The sequence below is a fragment of the Fukomys damarensis genome, unplaced genomic scaffold (assembly GCF_012274545.1).
Source record: "Fukomys damarensis isolate Sample0158 unplaced genomic scaffold, DMR_v1.0_HiC HiC_scaffold_37, whole genome shotgun sequence".
NCBI classification, from domain to species: Eukaryota; Metazoa; Chordata; class Mammalia; order Rodentia; family Bathyergidae; genus Fukomys; species Fukomys damarensis.
The window spans coordinates 49,654,998-49,670,069 of record NW_022900949.1 but is presented as its reverse complement, the minus strand read 5'-3'; the positions used below and the strand labels follow the sequence as shown (position 1 = coordinate 49,670,069).

General features: G+C 34.3%; 1 protein-coding gene across 4 annotated transcripts in view; it reads left to right on the top strand.

Annotated features, from left to right (window-relative positions):
* Stag1 (stromal antigen 1) overlaps window positions 1-15,072 on the top strand; it is a 366,592-nt gene that overhangs the window by 329,442 nt on the left and 22,078 nt on the right. For all 4 annotated transcript variants that reach the window (XM_010625514.3, XM_010625515.3, XM_010625516.3 and 1 more), the window contains 5 exons: window positions 867-1,041; window positions 3,075-3,214; window positions 5,836-5,937; window positions 9,517-9,665; window positions 10,611-10,739. In XM_010625514.3, the coding sequence (XP_010623816.1) occupies window positions 867-1,041; window positions 3,075-3,214; window positions 5,836-5,937; window positions 9,517-9,665; window positions 10,611-10,739 (695 nt within the window). The remainder of the gene's footprint in view (window positions 1-866; window positions 1,042-3,074; window positions 3,215-5,835; window positions 5,938-9,516; window positions 9,666-10,610; window positions 10,740-15,072) is intronic.

Genomic DNA, 15,072 nt, shown 5'->3' with positions numbered 1-15,072 from the left:
GAGGCTTTTGGATACTGTTTTTTCTATTAATGGTCTTGAATTAAGTTGTAAGTCTATTGTTGGATAATTTTAACATTAGCTTTTTTAAAAGACAACTGGGATTAGTTTATAGGGATTTTTTTTAAATAACATGCTTTGAATTATAGAGTTTAATCTGAAAACTTTAATGATTTCTAACATGTCACAATGTGTTACATCAATTTTGTGTTTATATCATTGAATTTAATTCATTTTTTTAAAAGTTCTAGTCAAGGGCCAGGGATTTAGCTCAGTGGTTCCGCCGCCTTCCTTGCAAGCACAAGGACCCGAGTTTGATCCCCAGTAACCCCCCAAAAAAAAGTTGAAGTCAAAATGTCTTGACTGACAGACAACAGAAATTAATGAAATTTATGACCACTAAACCAACATTGCAGAAAATACAGAGGAAAAATAGAGAAGCTTGGAGAATTAGGAAAGACTCAAACATTTCTAAACAAAATGACAAGAATTAGTACATACCTTTTTACTGTAACTCTGATTGTAAATGGTCTTAATTCTCTAATTAAAAGACACAAGCTAAAACAAGTCTTGAAAACAAGACTCCAGTAAAAATTTCTTGTTGACTGTTTTTGAGTCAGAGCCAAGGAAAAGAAATAGATTTGATGGGAGAGGGTCCTAAATGTGATCAGGGTTCAGTGAGAAAAAGCAGTTTTATCAGGTTGGGAAATCAAAGGTTCCAGAGGGTGGAATTAAATACTTATATTGTGGTATTGCTGTTGAACTACATTAAATTTTTGACGTAGTAATTCACATGCACTTTTTAACATGTTTGTAGTTGTATTTATATTTATAAATTATTTTGCTGATGGATTTCCTTTACATTCTAGGCTTTCATGTTACTCTGTGATCTCTTGATGATTTTTAGCCACCAATTAATGACAGGTGGCAGAGAGGGCCTTCAGCCTTTGGTGTTTAATCCAGATACAGGACTTCAGTCTGAACTGCTGAGTTTCGTGATGGATCATGTTTTCATTGACCAGGATGAGGAGAATCAGAGCATGGGTATTTATAGCTACAGTCTTGTCAGTATTTATCTTGTTTTACCAAACCTTAAAAGAGGGAAAAAATTAAATTCAGTCCTAAAAATTACTGAGATTTCTCTCCTTGAATTTAATATTTATGTATTTTACAAACTGCCAGAATGAAAATGTGTATAATATCTCTCTCCTTTGTAAATACCTTAGAGTTTTTTCCCTGTCTTATTGCAAAGTTTCTAACAGCCCCATAATATTTCTTGGTGTAGGTAAAGTATAACATATAATAGCTCACATTCACAGAAATATTGGTAGATTTCAATCTTCACCTTGGATACTGTCAGTGTCATAGATGGTCATATACATTTGTCATTTCTCACTTATACTTGGCTTGATGTTTTTTTGTTTTGAGACAGGGTCTCACTATGTAGTTGAGACTGACCTGGAACTCATTATGTAGCCCAGGCTTGTCTCGAACTTACAGGGATACTCCTGCCTCAGCTTCCCGAGTGCTGGGACTACAGGCGTATGCCACCATGCCTAGTTTGATGCTGTTTTTAATTGGCTGCATCCAGAGTCACTGGTTTTCTATGGTGCACCTTTTTTTTTTTTTTTTTTTTTTTTTTTTTTTTTTTGTACTGGGGATCGAAGCTTGTGCTTGTGAGGCAGGCAGTGGAACCACTAAGCTAAATCCCTGGCCCTGGGTCACTATTTTTCTAAACAAAAGCATCAAGGTTCTTTTTCTATTCCTGAGTAGTTGTCATATATTACTTAAATAAAATACAATTTTAAGATATTAAATGCCGAAAGATTACCAAACCTAAAATTATTAGTCAAATTTGCTGAGTGAAACAGTAATTTTGCAAAATTAGACCAAATTGTTAATGATTAGCTATGAACTAGTTAGGTTATTTTGAAGTAGATGACCTAAGCTCTGAAAATAATGTAAGAGGCATATCTGATCCACACATCTATTTAATACTATTTAAAATGGGGGGGTCAGGGATTTAGCTCAGTGGTGCCACCATCTGCCTCACATGTGCAAGGTCCTGAGTTTGATCCCCAGTACCAAAAACAAAAAATTTTTTTTAATTGGGCTGGGGTTATAGATCAGTGGTATAGAGTAGCTGCTTAGCATCTGCTAGGCAGATTTGTGGGGTTTAATCCCCACAGATACTTCTTAAAAATCTAAATAGTATTTCAGAAAATACTGGACAGTGGAGCAGAGTATGTCTATTAATCTCAGGAGACAAAATTCACTTGCTTCTTAAGCATAAAGATTGCAAACTTCTCAAAACACAGATGCTTTACAACAGCACTAATTAATAAAAGGGAAGGAAAATTACTGAGAGTATAAATTCTTTTGTGAATATATACCTGTGAAGAAGAGAAGAAAGAACCCTAAAACTAAACAGAGTCATACAGAACCTGAAATTCATGTTACTTCTGGACATATGGGGAATGTTTTCTATGATTAGATAATCCAGTGAATTCTAAGTGCTTAGTATAGTTTGCAAAATACATTTATTTCTAATAATGTGGCATGTTTGAGACAAGCACAAAATTTTTCAGAATTTTCTTCTATAGAGGAATATCTAGAAATTAGAAGAGCATTTTTAAAGTAAACAGAAGTTGACAGTGTTATTATTGACAAACATTTTGGGAAAGCAGTGTCTTTATATATGATTTGCTTATCTTTTTCCTTTGCTGTAATAATCTCATGTAAGGGAATCTTAGTGCCTATTAAATATCAGTAAATGGATAACAAAATAGCACTCTAAAGTTATTAGTCTATAAAGCCAACTGACAAAGATGTATCACATATCTTAAGTTTGTGCCACTACCCAATTCGTTTATTTTCCATTTGAGCCATTTAAAGACCAATAAACTTCTTTTAAAAAAATAAAATAAAATTATTAGTGGAACAGTTTTTGTCTCAGCTAAAACTGAGTTGTACCTGTTTGTGAAGTTATAAGATTAGCTAGTTTTCCATTATGTAGATTATCTACATTGTTTTACTTTGATAAAGGACCAAAATTTAAACTAACTTTCTGTTGTTAGAGGGTGATGAAGAAGATGAAGCTAATAAAATTGAGGCCTTACATAAAAGAAGGAATCTACTTGCTGCCTTCAGCAAACTTATCATTTATGATATTGTTGACATGCATGCAGCTGCAGATATCTTTAAACACTACATGAAGGTATGATTTCATATTTTTTGTTTCCATCTTCTAAGTGGCAAAGAAATGTACAATTGAAATGAATGGATAATAAAATTGACAGCTTTGACCTATATATTGTGGATAATTTTCTGATAGTTTCTCTCTAGTATGTTAAATATAAACTCTTTATCAGTGTGTGCCATTCCATCTATTGCCTCTGGTTTCCTCTGATTTCCTAGAGCTTAAATGAAAAACATACTGACTTCATGGTTGCTTTCTTTTCCATAAGCTCCATTTTGTTCTCAGCCTTCTAGAACAGTACTCAGAACACTTCATGTTACAGATAGGACAGAACAGTGCTCAGTTTTCATGTATCTACCTTGTCATCATACCAGAGAAGTGTTTTCTGTTTTATCTATGTTCAGAATATTGAGTGTATTATTTGGTGCACTTGCATATCTTCATGCATGTTGGGATATGATCGAGTTTGATTATGATATACAAATTGAACATCTCTAATCCTAATCCAAAATCTAAACATATTTGAGCACTAAGATATTCAAAAAGATTCAGATTTGGGAGCATTTAAGATTCTGTATCTTTGATTTGAGGGATGTTCTACCAATGAAGTCTGCCAATATTTCAAAATCCAAAAACTCTTAAATCTGAATGAAATACTTCTGGTCCCAAACATTTCAGATAAGCGATACTGAACTGTAGTAGCTAATTCATCATATTTTGCTAAACACCTGCAATATAATGAGCACTGTACTGGTAGCCAGAGGTTTATATATCACATCATTTCTGTACCCTAGAGCTCACAGATTAATAGAAGATGTGAAATACAAATATAAACAAAATCATAGCATGTTATTGAATATCTGCAACTCATTCTATGCCATTTATATTTGAGACATTCTTAAAGTATCAAAAACTTGGAGCCGGGGATTTAGCTCAGTGGTTCGGTGGCCTGCCTTGCAAGCGCAAGGACCCCAATACCAAAAAAAAAAAAAAAACTAGGAATTGACGTTACTGTCTAGTTTCAAAGCATAGCTCTTTTGTATTGAACCACAAAGCCTCAGCATGATTTTTGTAGTTATACGTGTACAAATTGCAAAACTAATACCAAATATAGTATAGAAAGAGAGTTATAAGAGGAACCAGAGAAGTCTTCCTAAGGCTCATGTCTACATAGGGTTTACATAGATGAATAGGGACTAAGTAAGCTAAGTAATCACAAGCACTACTTTAGTAGTCTTGCTTAGGTTCAACTTTAGGCTCATTGATATATTATTCAGAGTAGTTATTGCTTACTTTGATTATGCATCAGTCATCTGGAACATTATTCCAAATTACATATTCCTGGATTCCACGTATCCTGAATGTAATTGTCTAAAGTGGCACCCCAGTATTTATAAAGAATTTTATAATTTTTCCATATAATTTTATTTTCTGTGGAGAATCAGGACTCTATTATCTATGTCCTTTAACATTTTTCTTTTGAACCATTCCCTAAAATATTGTACTCTTTTAGGGAGTAAAACATGGAAACAGTGTACTCTTTTAGGGATGGAATGGACAGCAGATTAACTTTTCATTTAATATTTTAGGACACTAACATAGCTGAATACACAGATCTTTTATAAGATTAGATCTGAATTGCTAATGCTCAGAAGTTGGAAAACCACGAAGCTATCTATCAGAGTGTCATAGCTATTAGAATACTTCAAAAAAGTTAGAGCCTATGATGAACACAGGTGTGAAAATACTAAGCATAAAAGTTTTGAATACAGCTTGTTTCTTGGAATTAATGCAATATTGTTAAGAGATGACTAGGAGACTGGGCTGGGGATTTAGCTCAGTGGCACTGCACCACACCCACCTTGCAAGCCCAGGGTGCTGAGTTTGATCCCCCGTACCCAAAACAAAACAACAAAAAAAGAGATGACTAGGAGAAACTAGGGCTCAACAAATTTTATGCTTCCTGAGAAGGAACAAAGTGTAATAAAAACGGTAAGATAAACACTGGTTAAATGTAACTGAGGTCCAGGTTTCAATGAAGAGCTAATGAAAATGTCAAGTCATTCCAAACAAATTGTTTTCCTGGGCCAGACAAATCATATCTTAAGACATTTACAGTGATTATGGAAACACTACTCTTTTAAGGAGTAAAACATTGTACTCCTTTAGGGAATATACTCATCCTAGTTTACACTCAGTCTTATGGAAGCAGTTTTAACTGTTTTGGTTTTAGTTTTTCAGGCAGTTTCTAATAAAGTTAAGTTTATTAATTTGTCACCTTTTAGATGGTGTCTGTTTCATCCTCTTAGAATGAAGGATTTTTCTCATCTATTTCACCTTCTCTCCTCCTGCAATTTCCAACTTTTTTTTTTTTTTTTACTTTTTGGTGGTGGTATTTTGTATGAGTTTACAGTACATAAGGGTTAATCATTGTAGGTAATTGGTACATGTTGCCAGCTTTTTTATTTTAGTACTAGTCTCTTCATAATCTTAAATTTTATCAAATATGTATTCTTTTAAATTTAAACAAAATCTTTAATTCTTATTAGGTTTAAGATAAAGTAAGCACTTTCTTTTAGCATTCATTCTTTATCATAAAATTTCACTCATTTTAAAGCTATACTTTCTTTTTCTCACAGTATTACAATGATTATGGTGATATTATTAAGGAAACACTAAGTAAAACCCGGCAGATTGATAAAATTCAGTGTGCCAAGACTCTCATTCTCAGTTTGCAGCAGGTAAGAAATTGGGAGGGAAGGGAGACTCAAATAATAATGTTTGTGGGGGGAGAATAGTGTTTGAGATTCAAACAATAGAATTCTGATGCTTAGTGTAAGGTATCTTACTTAAACTAGCACATTTTATCAGCACCATAATGTGGGTACCCTGGTACGAAGACAAGTTAGGTGTTCTTTCTTTGGGAAGGTAATCCTCTGGTTCATATTTGGAATAGACAAATCCTATTTTGTCAAACTGAGAAAATAAAAAATAAAAAAATTAAGCTAAATATAAAAGGCATTTAATGAGAAAATAACACTAGTATTATCCAAATTTAAAAATATGTTGGATATACAGTATTCTGTAAATGTGATTCCTGGTTTGTGCATGGAATAAGTTGAAATAAAGATGTCAAGCCTGCAACAATTAACAAGTTTATATACCATACACCGCATTTCATTTTTGATAATGGTCTTATAGCAATCGGTGGAGGAAGGAGGAGGATTATTCTCTAAGTGGTGAAGGGTCAGCTGACTATGGAAAATTAGCTGTCTTAAAACTGAGCTACAGTGAGTTCAAGACAACCCTGTCTCAACCAAAAGAAAGGGATATTTGTAAAATCCTCTTTCTAAAGAAACTAGAAAGCAAAAACTGATTTCTTTATATAAACTTAAATAGTTTTGTACAACCATCAGCACTTGGAACAAAGTTTGAAAACCAAAACCAACTGTAATTGGCACATGCCCATAATCCTACAACTGTTCGAGGCTGAGGCAAATGAATCATAAATTTGAGCCATGATTGGGCAACTTAGTGACTAGTGAAACCCCATCACAAAAATAAGAAATGGCTTGGGATATAGTTCAGTGTAAAGGCCCCAATTCATTCCCCGGTACTGGCGGGAAACAAAAGATCAGATGAGAAATATTTTCGTATGTAATAAAGCCTACATATCACTAAGAAAGAAAAAGGCATTTTTCAGAGAAAGGAACTTAATACACATGGAGAGAAGCATAGCTTTATTAATAATTATATAGTAAAACAGGAGATACTTATCATTATTGAGCAGAGTCCATGAATTGAAATGACTGGTAAGAATGTAGAGGAGAGTCCTTTTTAAAAGATAACACTGCTCTGTCCATAGAAGACAGTTTTGCAGTATATTTCAAATTTTAAGATACTCCTTTTAAATTAGTAATTTTGCTCTGCATATCTATATACATACATGTAGGTGTGCAACACAGTATTTTCATAAAAGATGTTTCATTAATAAAAAGATATTTCATTGCACAATCTCTGTAATAGAAAAAAAAATCTAGAAATAGTCTAAATGTTCTTCTGTAGAGGAATAGTGAAAGTAAGCTGGTACACCGAAATAGGTTTTTTGTTGTTGTTTCTTGGGGGCTTTTAAGATGAGGTCTTGCTGTGTTGCCCAGCCTGGCCTCCAACTGCTAGGTTCAAACAGTCCTTCTGCCTCAGCCTCCCAGGTATCTTAAGTAGTTTTAACTATGAGCACACACCACTGCACCTTGATATTAAACATTTCCAGAACAGGATATTAAATGGAAAATAGCAAGTTTCAGAACAGAATAACTACCATCATACCTTGATACCTAGCTGTTCTGAAACTCATCAGATTTGGTACTGGATGCTTTTTGTTTGTTTTGTTTTGTTTTTTCCTTTTTTCTTTTTCTTTTTTTTTGTACCAGGAGATCAAACTCAGGACCTTGTACTTATGAGGCAGGTGGCAGAACCTGAGCTAAATCCCCAGCCCAGTACTGGATGCATTTTGATGTGGAAAGTTTGTCCTGGTACTTGGTTCTCACTGTTTGTTTGGTACTTGATGCACAACCTAGAACTTGTCACAGTCCATTGCCTCCTGACTCACTCTCTTACCAGCCAGAACACTTTGATACTCATCATTTTGGGTACTCATGGTACCTCTGAGAACCAGCTAATGATTATCAGGGTATCATTGTAATATCTTACTTCAATTTAAAAATAAAAACTGCCAGGTATAGTGTTGCACATCTGTAATTCCAGCACTCAGGAGTCTGAGGCAGGAGGACCACTGGGTGTTGGAAGCCAATCTGGACTACTTGGAGAAACCTTGTTTCAAAAAATGAATGAATGGATGAGAAAGATGTATGCGTATATATGTCTAAACTGATACAGGAAATCTTCAGATTTTTTACATTGGTTACCTTTGTTGAGAAGAATGGTATTTGGTAGTGGGAAATCCTTGGGTTTTTATTTACAATGAAATGTCCTCACTTTCCAGTGAAATGAATGTACTTTAAATATAAACTCTAAAGTTTAAGGCTATTATATATTAAATATAAAAACATTTCAAAGCGTAAAAATTATAAAGTTATATCTGCATAAATCTGAAAATCTCTGTGGAGATTAATGGTGCTAAAATTCATTATGGTGCTAAAATTAGTTCAGGCCAATGCATTGCTGATGAACAAGTAAAAGGTGGACAACATACTAGAATATAGTAGCTATTTCACTAAGTGATGTGATGAGAGTGAATTGAGGAAATAAAAGAGAGTAGAATGATGGTTACCAAGGGCTGGGAGTAGGGAAAACAAAGTTAAAAAAAATTAAAACAAGAAGCCGTAAATAAAGCAGATGTAAACAATATGGTGTTCAGTACCTGTGCCATAAAAGGAATCTGAGAAATGGATTCTTAGCTGGCAGATAAAATGGGATCCAGAAATTAGGGATATTTTTAAGATGCATGCATCTAGTAGAAAAGGAATTGTTGATGATACAAGAGAAAGCAATTAGAACAGGAGCAAAAACTCTTGAGTAGGTAAAGCCACATGATTTTCTTCCTTATCTTGTACATAAAGAGGGGACTGGCTTTCTGTGAAAGTCTGGACAGTTCGTGCCACACAATAGAAGAAAAGGTAGATTTATGCAGAAATGGTTCAGTTTCTAATTTTAGTACTTTGGGGTTTTGTTTTTGTTATCTTGACAAAAAGTTTTTACCATATATATAATAAAACTACCCAGCATAAGAATGTTTGAACAAATAAAATACAATTTTGTTATTGGGTGAGAAAAATCATAGCTCTATATACACAAATATATGTGGATTTTTTAATAATAATGTTGCTCCAATGTAAGAAAAAACAAAAATTCTGAACCCTGTATTTCTCATATTGGCATATATGTAAAAATAAACAGAATATATAGATATTTTAAATGTATAGTATATGTCTGTAAATATATTTCCTTTTCCCTTCTCAAAATATATTCTTTTTAAAATATATTATTAAAAAAACAAATTCCTTTCTTTTAATCATACCACTAGCATAAAATGAACTCAGATTAGTAGCAGTAAATGACTGAACAGTGTCTGTAGTTTAATAATGTAAGGAAAGACACCACCTGCTTCACAAGTGCAAGGACTGGAGTTTGATCCCTGGTACAAAACAAAAAAACAATAATAATAATAATGCAAGGAAAGAAACATTTACATCATTTTATAACTTTCACACATTTTAAAATTATATTAGCTATTTTAAAAGTAAACAGAATTTAAAATTTCATAACTGTAGGTCTTGCCTTTCTTTTTTTCTTTCTACCAGTTATTTAATGAACTTGTTCAAGAGCAAGGTCCCAACCTAGACAGGACATCTGCCCATGTCAGTGGCATTAAAGAATTGGCTCGGCGCTTTGCTCTTACATTTGGGCTGGACCAAATCAAGACACGAGAAGCAGTTGCTACCCTTCACAAGTGAGTGAGATAAATAAAAACTTTTTGTTACACAGAATCTAGTTTACTGAAAGTTAATTGAAATAACTGTTGTTCAACCCATTTTTAAAATAACATAAAATTTTCAGGTTGTAAGAACCTCAATCATTACTCTCTCATTTAGAGTCTAAACTAGTAGGGCAGTATTTTGTTTGTTTGTTTGATTACTGGGTTGGGGCCATAATTCAATGATAGAGTACTTGCCTAGCATATGCCAGACCATGGATTATAGCACCACCCAAAAAAAAGATTAGAAACTTAAGCTACCTATTTTTTTCTCATTCTCTAAACTATACAAAGGAAAGTGTAATAACATTCTTGTCTGATGTATTAGTAAGAAAATGCTATGAGAAATACAGGTTTGAAGACCATGCAATCCTCTGAAAAGTGAGTAACAGAAAATCTTTAGTAAATTCAGTTACTTGGTATCTTGACTACCTCAAGAAGCGAATTTTTTGACAACACTGTCATCTTTCCAGCATATGTTATTACCACCAAGAAATACATACAAGCCGGGCATGGTGGTCCACGCCTGTAAACCCAGCACTCGGGAGGCTGAGGCAGGAGGATTGCTGTGATTTTGAGACCAGCCTGGGCTACATAGTGAGTTCCAGGTCAGTCTCAACTACATAGTGAGACCCTGTCTCAAAAAGCCAAAAAAAAAAAAAAGAAAGAAAGAAAGAAAGAAAGAAAAGAAATACATACAGACATTTAGCTTTGTTGCTATATAGCTATTTCTGTTTTTCTCAGCTTAAGATTTGTACTGTAAATGATTAAATATGTAAAAAAAAATTATAAAAATTCAATTATTTTGCCATTTGAATTTATCAAATTTTAATTCCTTCCATGATGATTGCACTACCTTCCCAAATGTTTTTGTTAAACTGGCTGTCTGGAAAAATAAAGTTCTGTTTTGTTTTACTTCAGGGATGGCATAGAGTTTGCCTTTAAATACCAAAATCAGAAAGGACAAGACTATCCACCTCCTAATCTGGCTTTTCTTGAAGTACTAAGTGAGTTTTCTTCTAAACTTCTCCGACAGGACAAAAAGACTGTGTAAGTTGCAAATTCCAATAGAAGTAGTTTTTATAATGATACCATTGAAATTTAAGTGTTTGTTTTTTGAAAAAAATTTATTCATCTAGATATAATTATTGCTGGTAATTTAACCTTTGATTGGTGGGGGTTTTTTGTGTGTTTTTTGTTGTTGTTGTTTTTTTGTTTGGTTGGTTGGTTTTTTGTTTTTGTGACAGGGTCTCACTATGTAGTTGAGACTGACCTGGAACTCGCTATGTATCCCAGGCTGGTCTCGAACTCCCAGCGATCCTCCTGCCTCAACCTCCCAAGTCCTGGGATTACGGGCATGTGGCACCACCCCCAGCTAACCTTTGATAGTTTTAAGGAACTATAGTTTTCTTTCCAGCTTTTATATAGTTATTCTTTTAACTGCCCACTTTGAGCATCCTAGCATCTACATAATGAAATTAATCAAGTAGAAATGATTCTCGTTCTACAGTTCAAAGATGCATGGGACTGGGAATTTAGCTCAGTGGTTTTAGCGCCTTGCCTCCCAAGCACAGGGACACAAATTCAATCCCCGGTACCAAAAAAAAAGATGCATGAACACTGGCTGAACCATTGTATGACCCTGTCTATACTTCTACATTAATTTCATTTGTTTTATTTTGTTTTATGTTACTTATTTCAAGAAGATGCTGAATATAATGGTACATGTCTATAATTGCAGCACCCTGCAAAGCTGAAACAGGAGGCTAGCCAGCAGGAGTCCTGAGCAGTATTGCAACTTGGAGAGACAGTCTCTCAAAATAATAGTAGGGCCAGGGATGTAGCTTACTGCAAAGTCCTGGATTCAGTCCCAAGTACCACCCAAAAAAACAAATGTTCATTAAGCCCATAATACTGTCCAATAGTGTTCTAAAGCTAATATTCTATTGCAGGGAAACACAACATAAACATGCACAGAAATAAGATTATTTCAGCCACTAAGGTGAGATAATACAATAATGAGAGATTTTGAGCATTTATGGGAATAGAGTGATTAGAAAGTTTTTTTTATAAATTTAAATTTATTTTTAATTATTTCCTAACAGAAATTGCACATATTTATGGGATATGTCATAGCTGCTTTTCTCTTGTTGCTGGGACAAAATGCCCACACCCAAAGTTTAAAGAGAGGAAAGATTTACTTAGCTCACAGTTTGTAGAGGTTCCAGTCCTTAGTCTGGCTCCAAGGCAGGGTAGCATGGCAGATGGAGAGAAAGTAGCAAAGCAACAAGGAACCTTAAAGATGTCATTCTGCCCCTTTTATCCAAACTACATAGGGCAGGCAACACTCACACCCTTAATTCTAGTACCCTTGAACCTAGCATTGCACCATGAATCAATTCCAGTGTCACACTCTAGATCCAGTCACCTCTGAAAAACCCCACCTATGACCACATGAGGTTTTGAGGGGGACATCTAAACACAAGCCAGGAAATGTGTGATATGTTGGTATGTTATATATTATATAATGTTTACGTTAAGTATATTTGTCTACTCAGACATCATGTCTTTCAGTGAAGACATTCAGACTCCTGTCTAGTTTTTAGAGATTTACAATACATTGTCATTATCTGTAGTCTTCATAACTGTGGAGTAGTGTGATAGAACTTAATTACTACTATCAAAGTATAACTTAGTTCTTATTGATCAACCTCTGCCCATACTTATCCCCCCCTACTATCCAAGCCTCTGGTAAGTACCATTCTACTATCACCTTCTATGAGATCAACTTTTTTTTATTTTTTATTTTTTTGGTACTGGAGATCAAACTCAGGACCTTGCACTGCAAGGCAGGCAGCAGCACCACTGAGCTAAATCCCTGGCCCGAGATAACTTTTTTTTTAGATTCCACATATAAGTGAGATTATACAGTACTTGTGTTTCTGTGCCTCGCTTGTTTCACGTAATATAATGATCTCCAATTCTATTCGTGTTATCCCAAATGACAGGATTTCATCTTTTTTGTGATGGAATAGTATATCATCTTGATTAAATTGGGCACTTAGGTTGTTTCCATTTATTAGTTGTTATAGATAGTGAGTAATAAACATAGAAGTACAAATGTCACTTCTGCATATTGATTTTATTACCTTTGGATATAAACCCAGTAGCTTGATTGCTAGATCACATGGTAGCTCTTGATTATTGTTGTTGTTATTATTATTTATTTATTTATTTTGTACCTGGGATTAAACTCAGGTCCTTGTGCTTGCTAGGCAGGTGGCAGAACCACTGAGCTAAATCCCCAGCCCCTCATAAATTTTTTTTATAGTTACAATTTTACATTTCATTTAATGTTATTTACCAGTCCACCATCTTTCTGACCTTGTGTTCCCTTTTTCATTCTCCTCCTACAGCCCATTCCCTACAACCAGTGTGTCTCTCAGATGGATAGTTTACAAATATTTTGTCCCATTCTCTTCATTCTGTTGATTCTTTTTCGTCTTTGGTGAAGTCTGATTTGTCTCTTTTTCCTTTCATTTCTTGTGCTTTTTGGGTCTTATTCACAGAACCCTTGCCCATTTCAACATCCACAAGGATAGACTATAGTAGTTTCAGAGTTTTGGATTCTAAATGAATCCATTTAGAGTTGATTTTTGTAACTACTGAGATGTAAGAGTTGTTTCATTCTTCTGAGTATAGATATCCAATGTTCCTGATGCTATTTGTTAAAAAGACCATTCTTTCTTCAATGTGTGTTCTTTGCACCTTTGTTAAAAATGAATTGAGAGATGAATTGTATGTTTATCACATACGGCTTGTGTTTACTTCCAGGCTTTCTATTCTGGACCATTTGTCGATGTTCCTTTTTTCTTTTTTCAGGGGGAGGTAAGGACCCCAGTTCAATCCCTGGTACCAAAAAAAAAGGAGAAAAATTCTAATAGTGTTTGGGAAGAGTCTTTTAATGTTTTCTATGTTTGTAAAATAATGTCTTTTGCAAGCAGTGACAATTTGATGACTTCTTTGCCAATAGGATGCTCTGTATATCTTTGTCTTGATTGGTCAGGCTAGGACTTCCAGTATTATGGTGAATAAAAGTAGACATCCTTGTCTTGTTCCAGATCTAAGAGAAAATAAGATGGATGATGTAGCTCAATGATAAGAGTACTTGCTAGCGTGTATAAGGCCCTGTATTATTTGATCTCCAGCACCACAGAATACAGGAATAGGAGCTTTCAACTTTTACTCATTCAGTATGATGTTAGCTGTGGTTTATCACATATGGCTTTTATTGTGTTAAATTCCTTCTGTGTGTAATTTATTTCAGTTTTATTGTGAAAAGATGTTGAATTTTCTCATGTGTTTTTTGCATCTATTGAGATCATATGGTCTTTATTCTTCCGTCTGTTGATACATTTTATCACATTAATATTCATTAATGTTTATATATTGAACTGTTTTGCATCCCTGGGATGAATCTTACTTGACTGTGGTGAATATACCTTTTTTTTTTTTCAATTTTATTTTTTGAGACAGAGTCTCACTATATTGTCCAGGTTGGCCCTGAACGTTCCATGTAGCCCAGGCTGGCCTTGAACTCAACAATCCTGCATCAGCTTCTGGAATACTGGGAATACAGGCGTATATCACCATGCCACCACCTTTTTCCTTTTTCCTTTTTCCTTTTCTCTCTTTTGTGTGCAATGTTGAATAAAAGTGGTCATCCTTGTCTTGTTTCAGATTTAAGAGAGAAGGGGAAAGTGGGGGAGGGGGAATAGAAAATTTAACCTCACACATACTCGGTAGTATTTGTACAACTGAACTATATTTCCTGCCTCTGGGGATTTGTGTGTTTGTGTTCATTGAGCATGTTGACCTTTAGTTTTCTTTGTTGTTGTGTCCTGCTCAAGTTTTGGTATTAAGGTGATGGTGATCATGTAGAATGTATTTGAAAGAATTCCCTCCTTTTCAATACTTCAGAATAATTTAAGCAGAATTGGTTCTTTCAGTGTTTGGCACTATTCATCCCTGAAGCCATTTGGTTGGAGCTGGGCTTTTCTTCTTCAGGAGACTTCATTACCACTCATCTTGTTATTCATTACTGGTCTGTTCAGGATTTCTGTTTCTTTATGAGTTAACCTTGGTAAACTGTATATGTTCAGGAATTTGTCTGTGACTTCTAGGTTATCAGATTAATTTATTGGCATATACATATTTGTAATAATTTATAGTAATGCTTTGTATTTGTTTCATCTGTTGTAATGATAACATTTTCATCTCTGATTACATATTTAACTCTTCTATCTTAATTTAGCTGTCAATTATCTGTTTTGTTATTTTCTATTTTTTTAAACTTACATTTATTTCTGCTCTGATTCTTGTT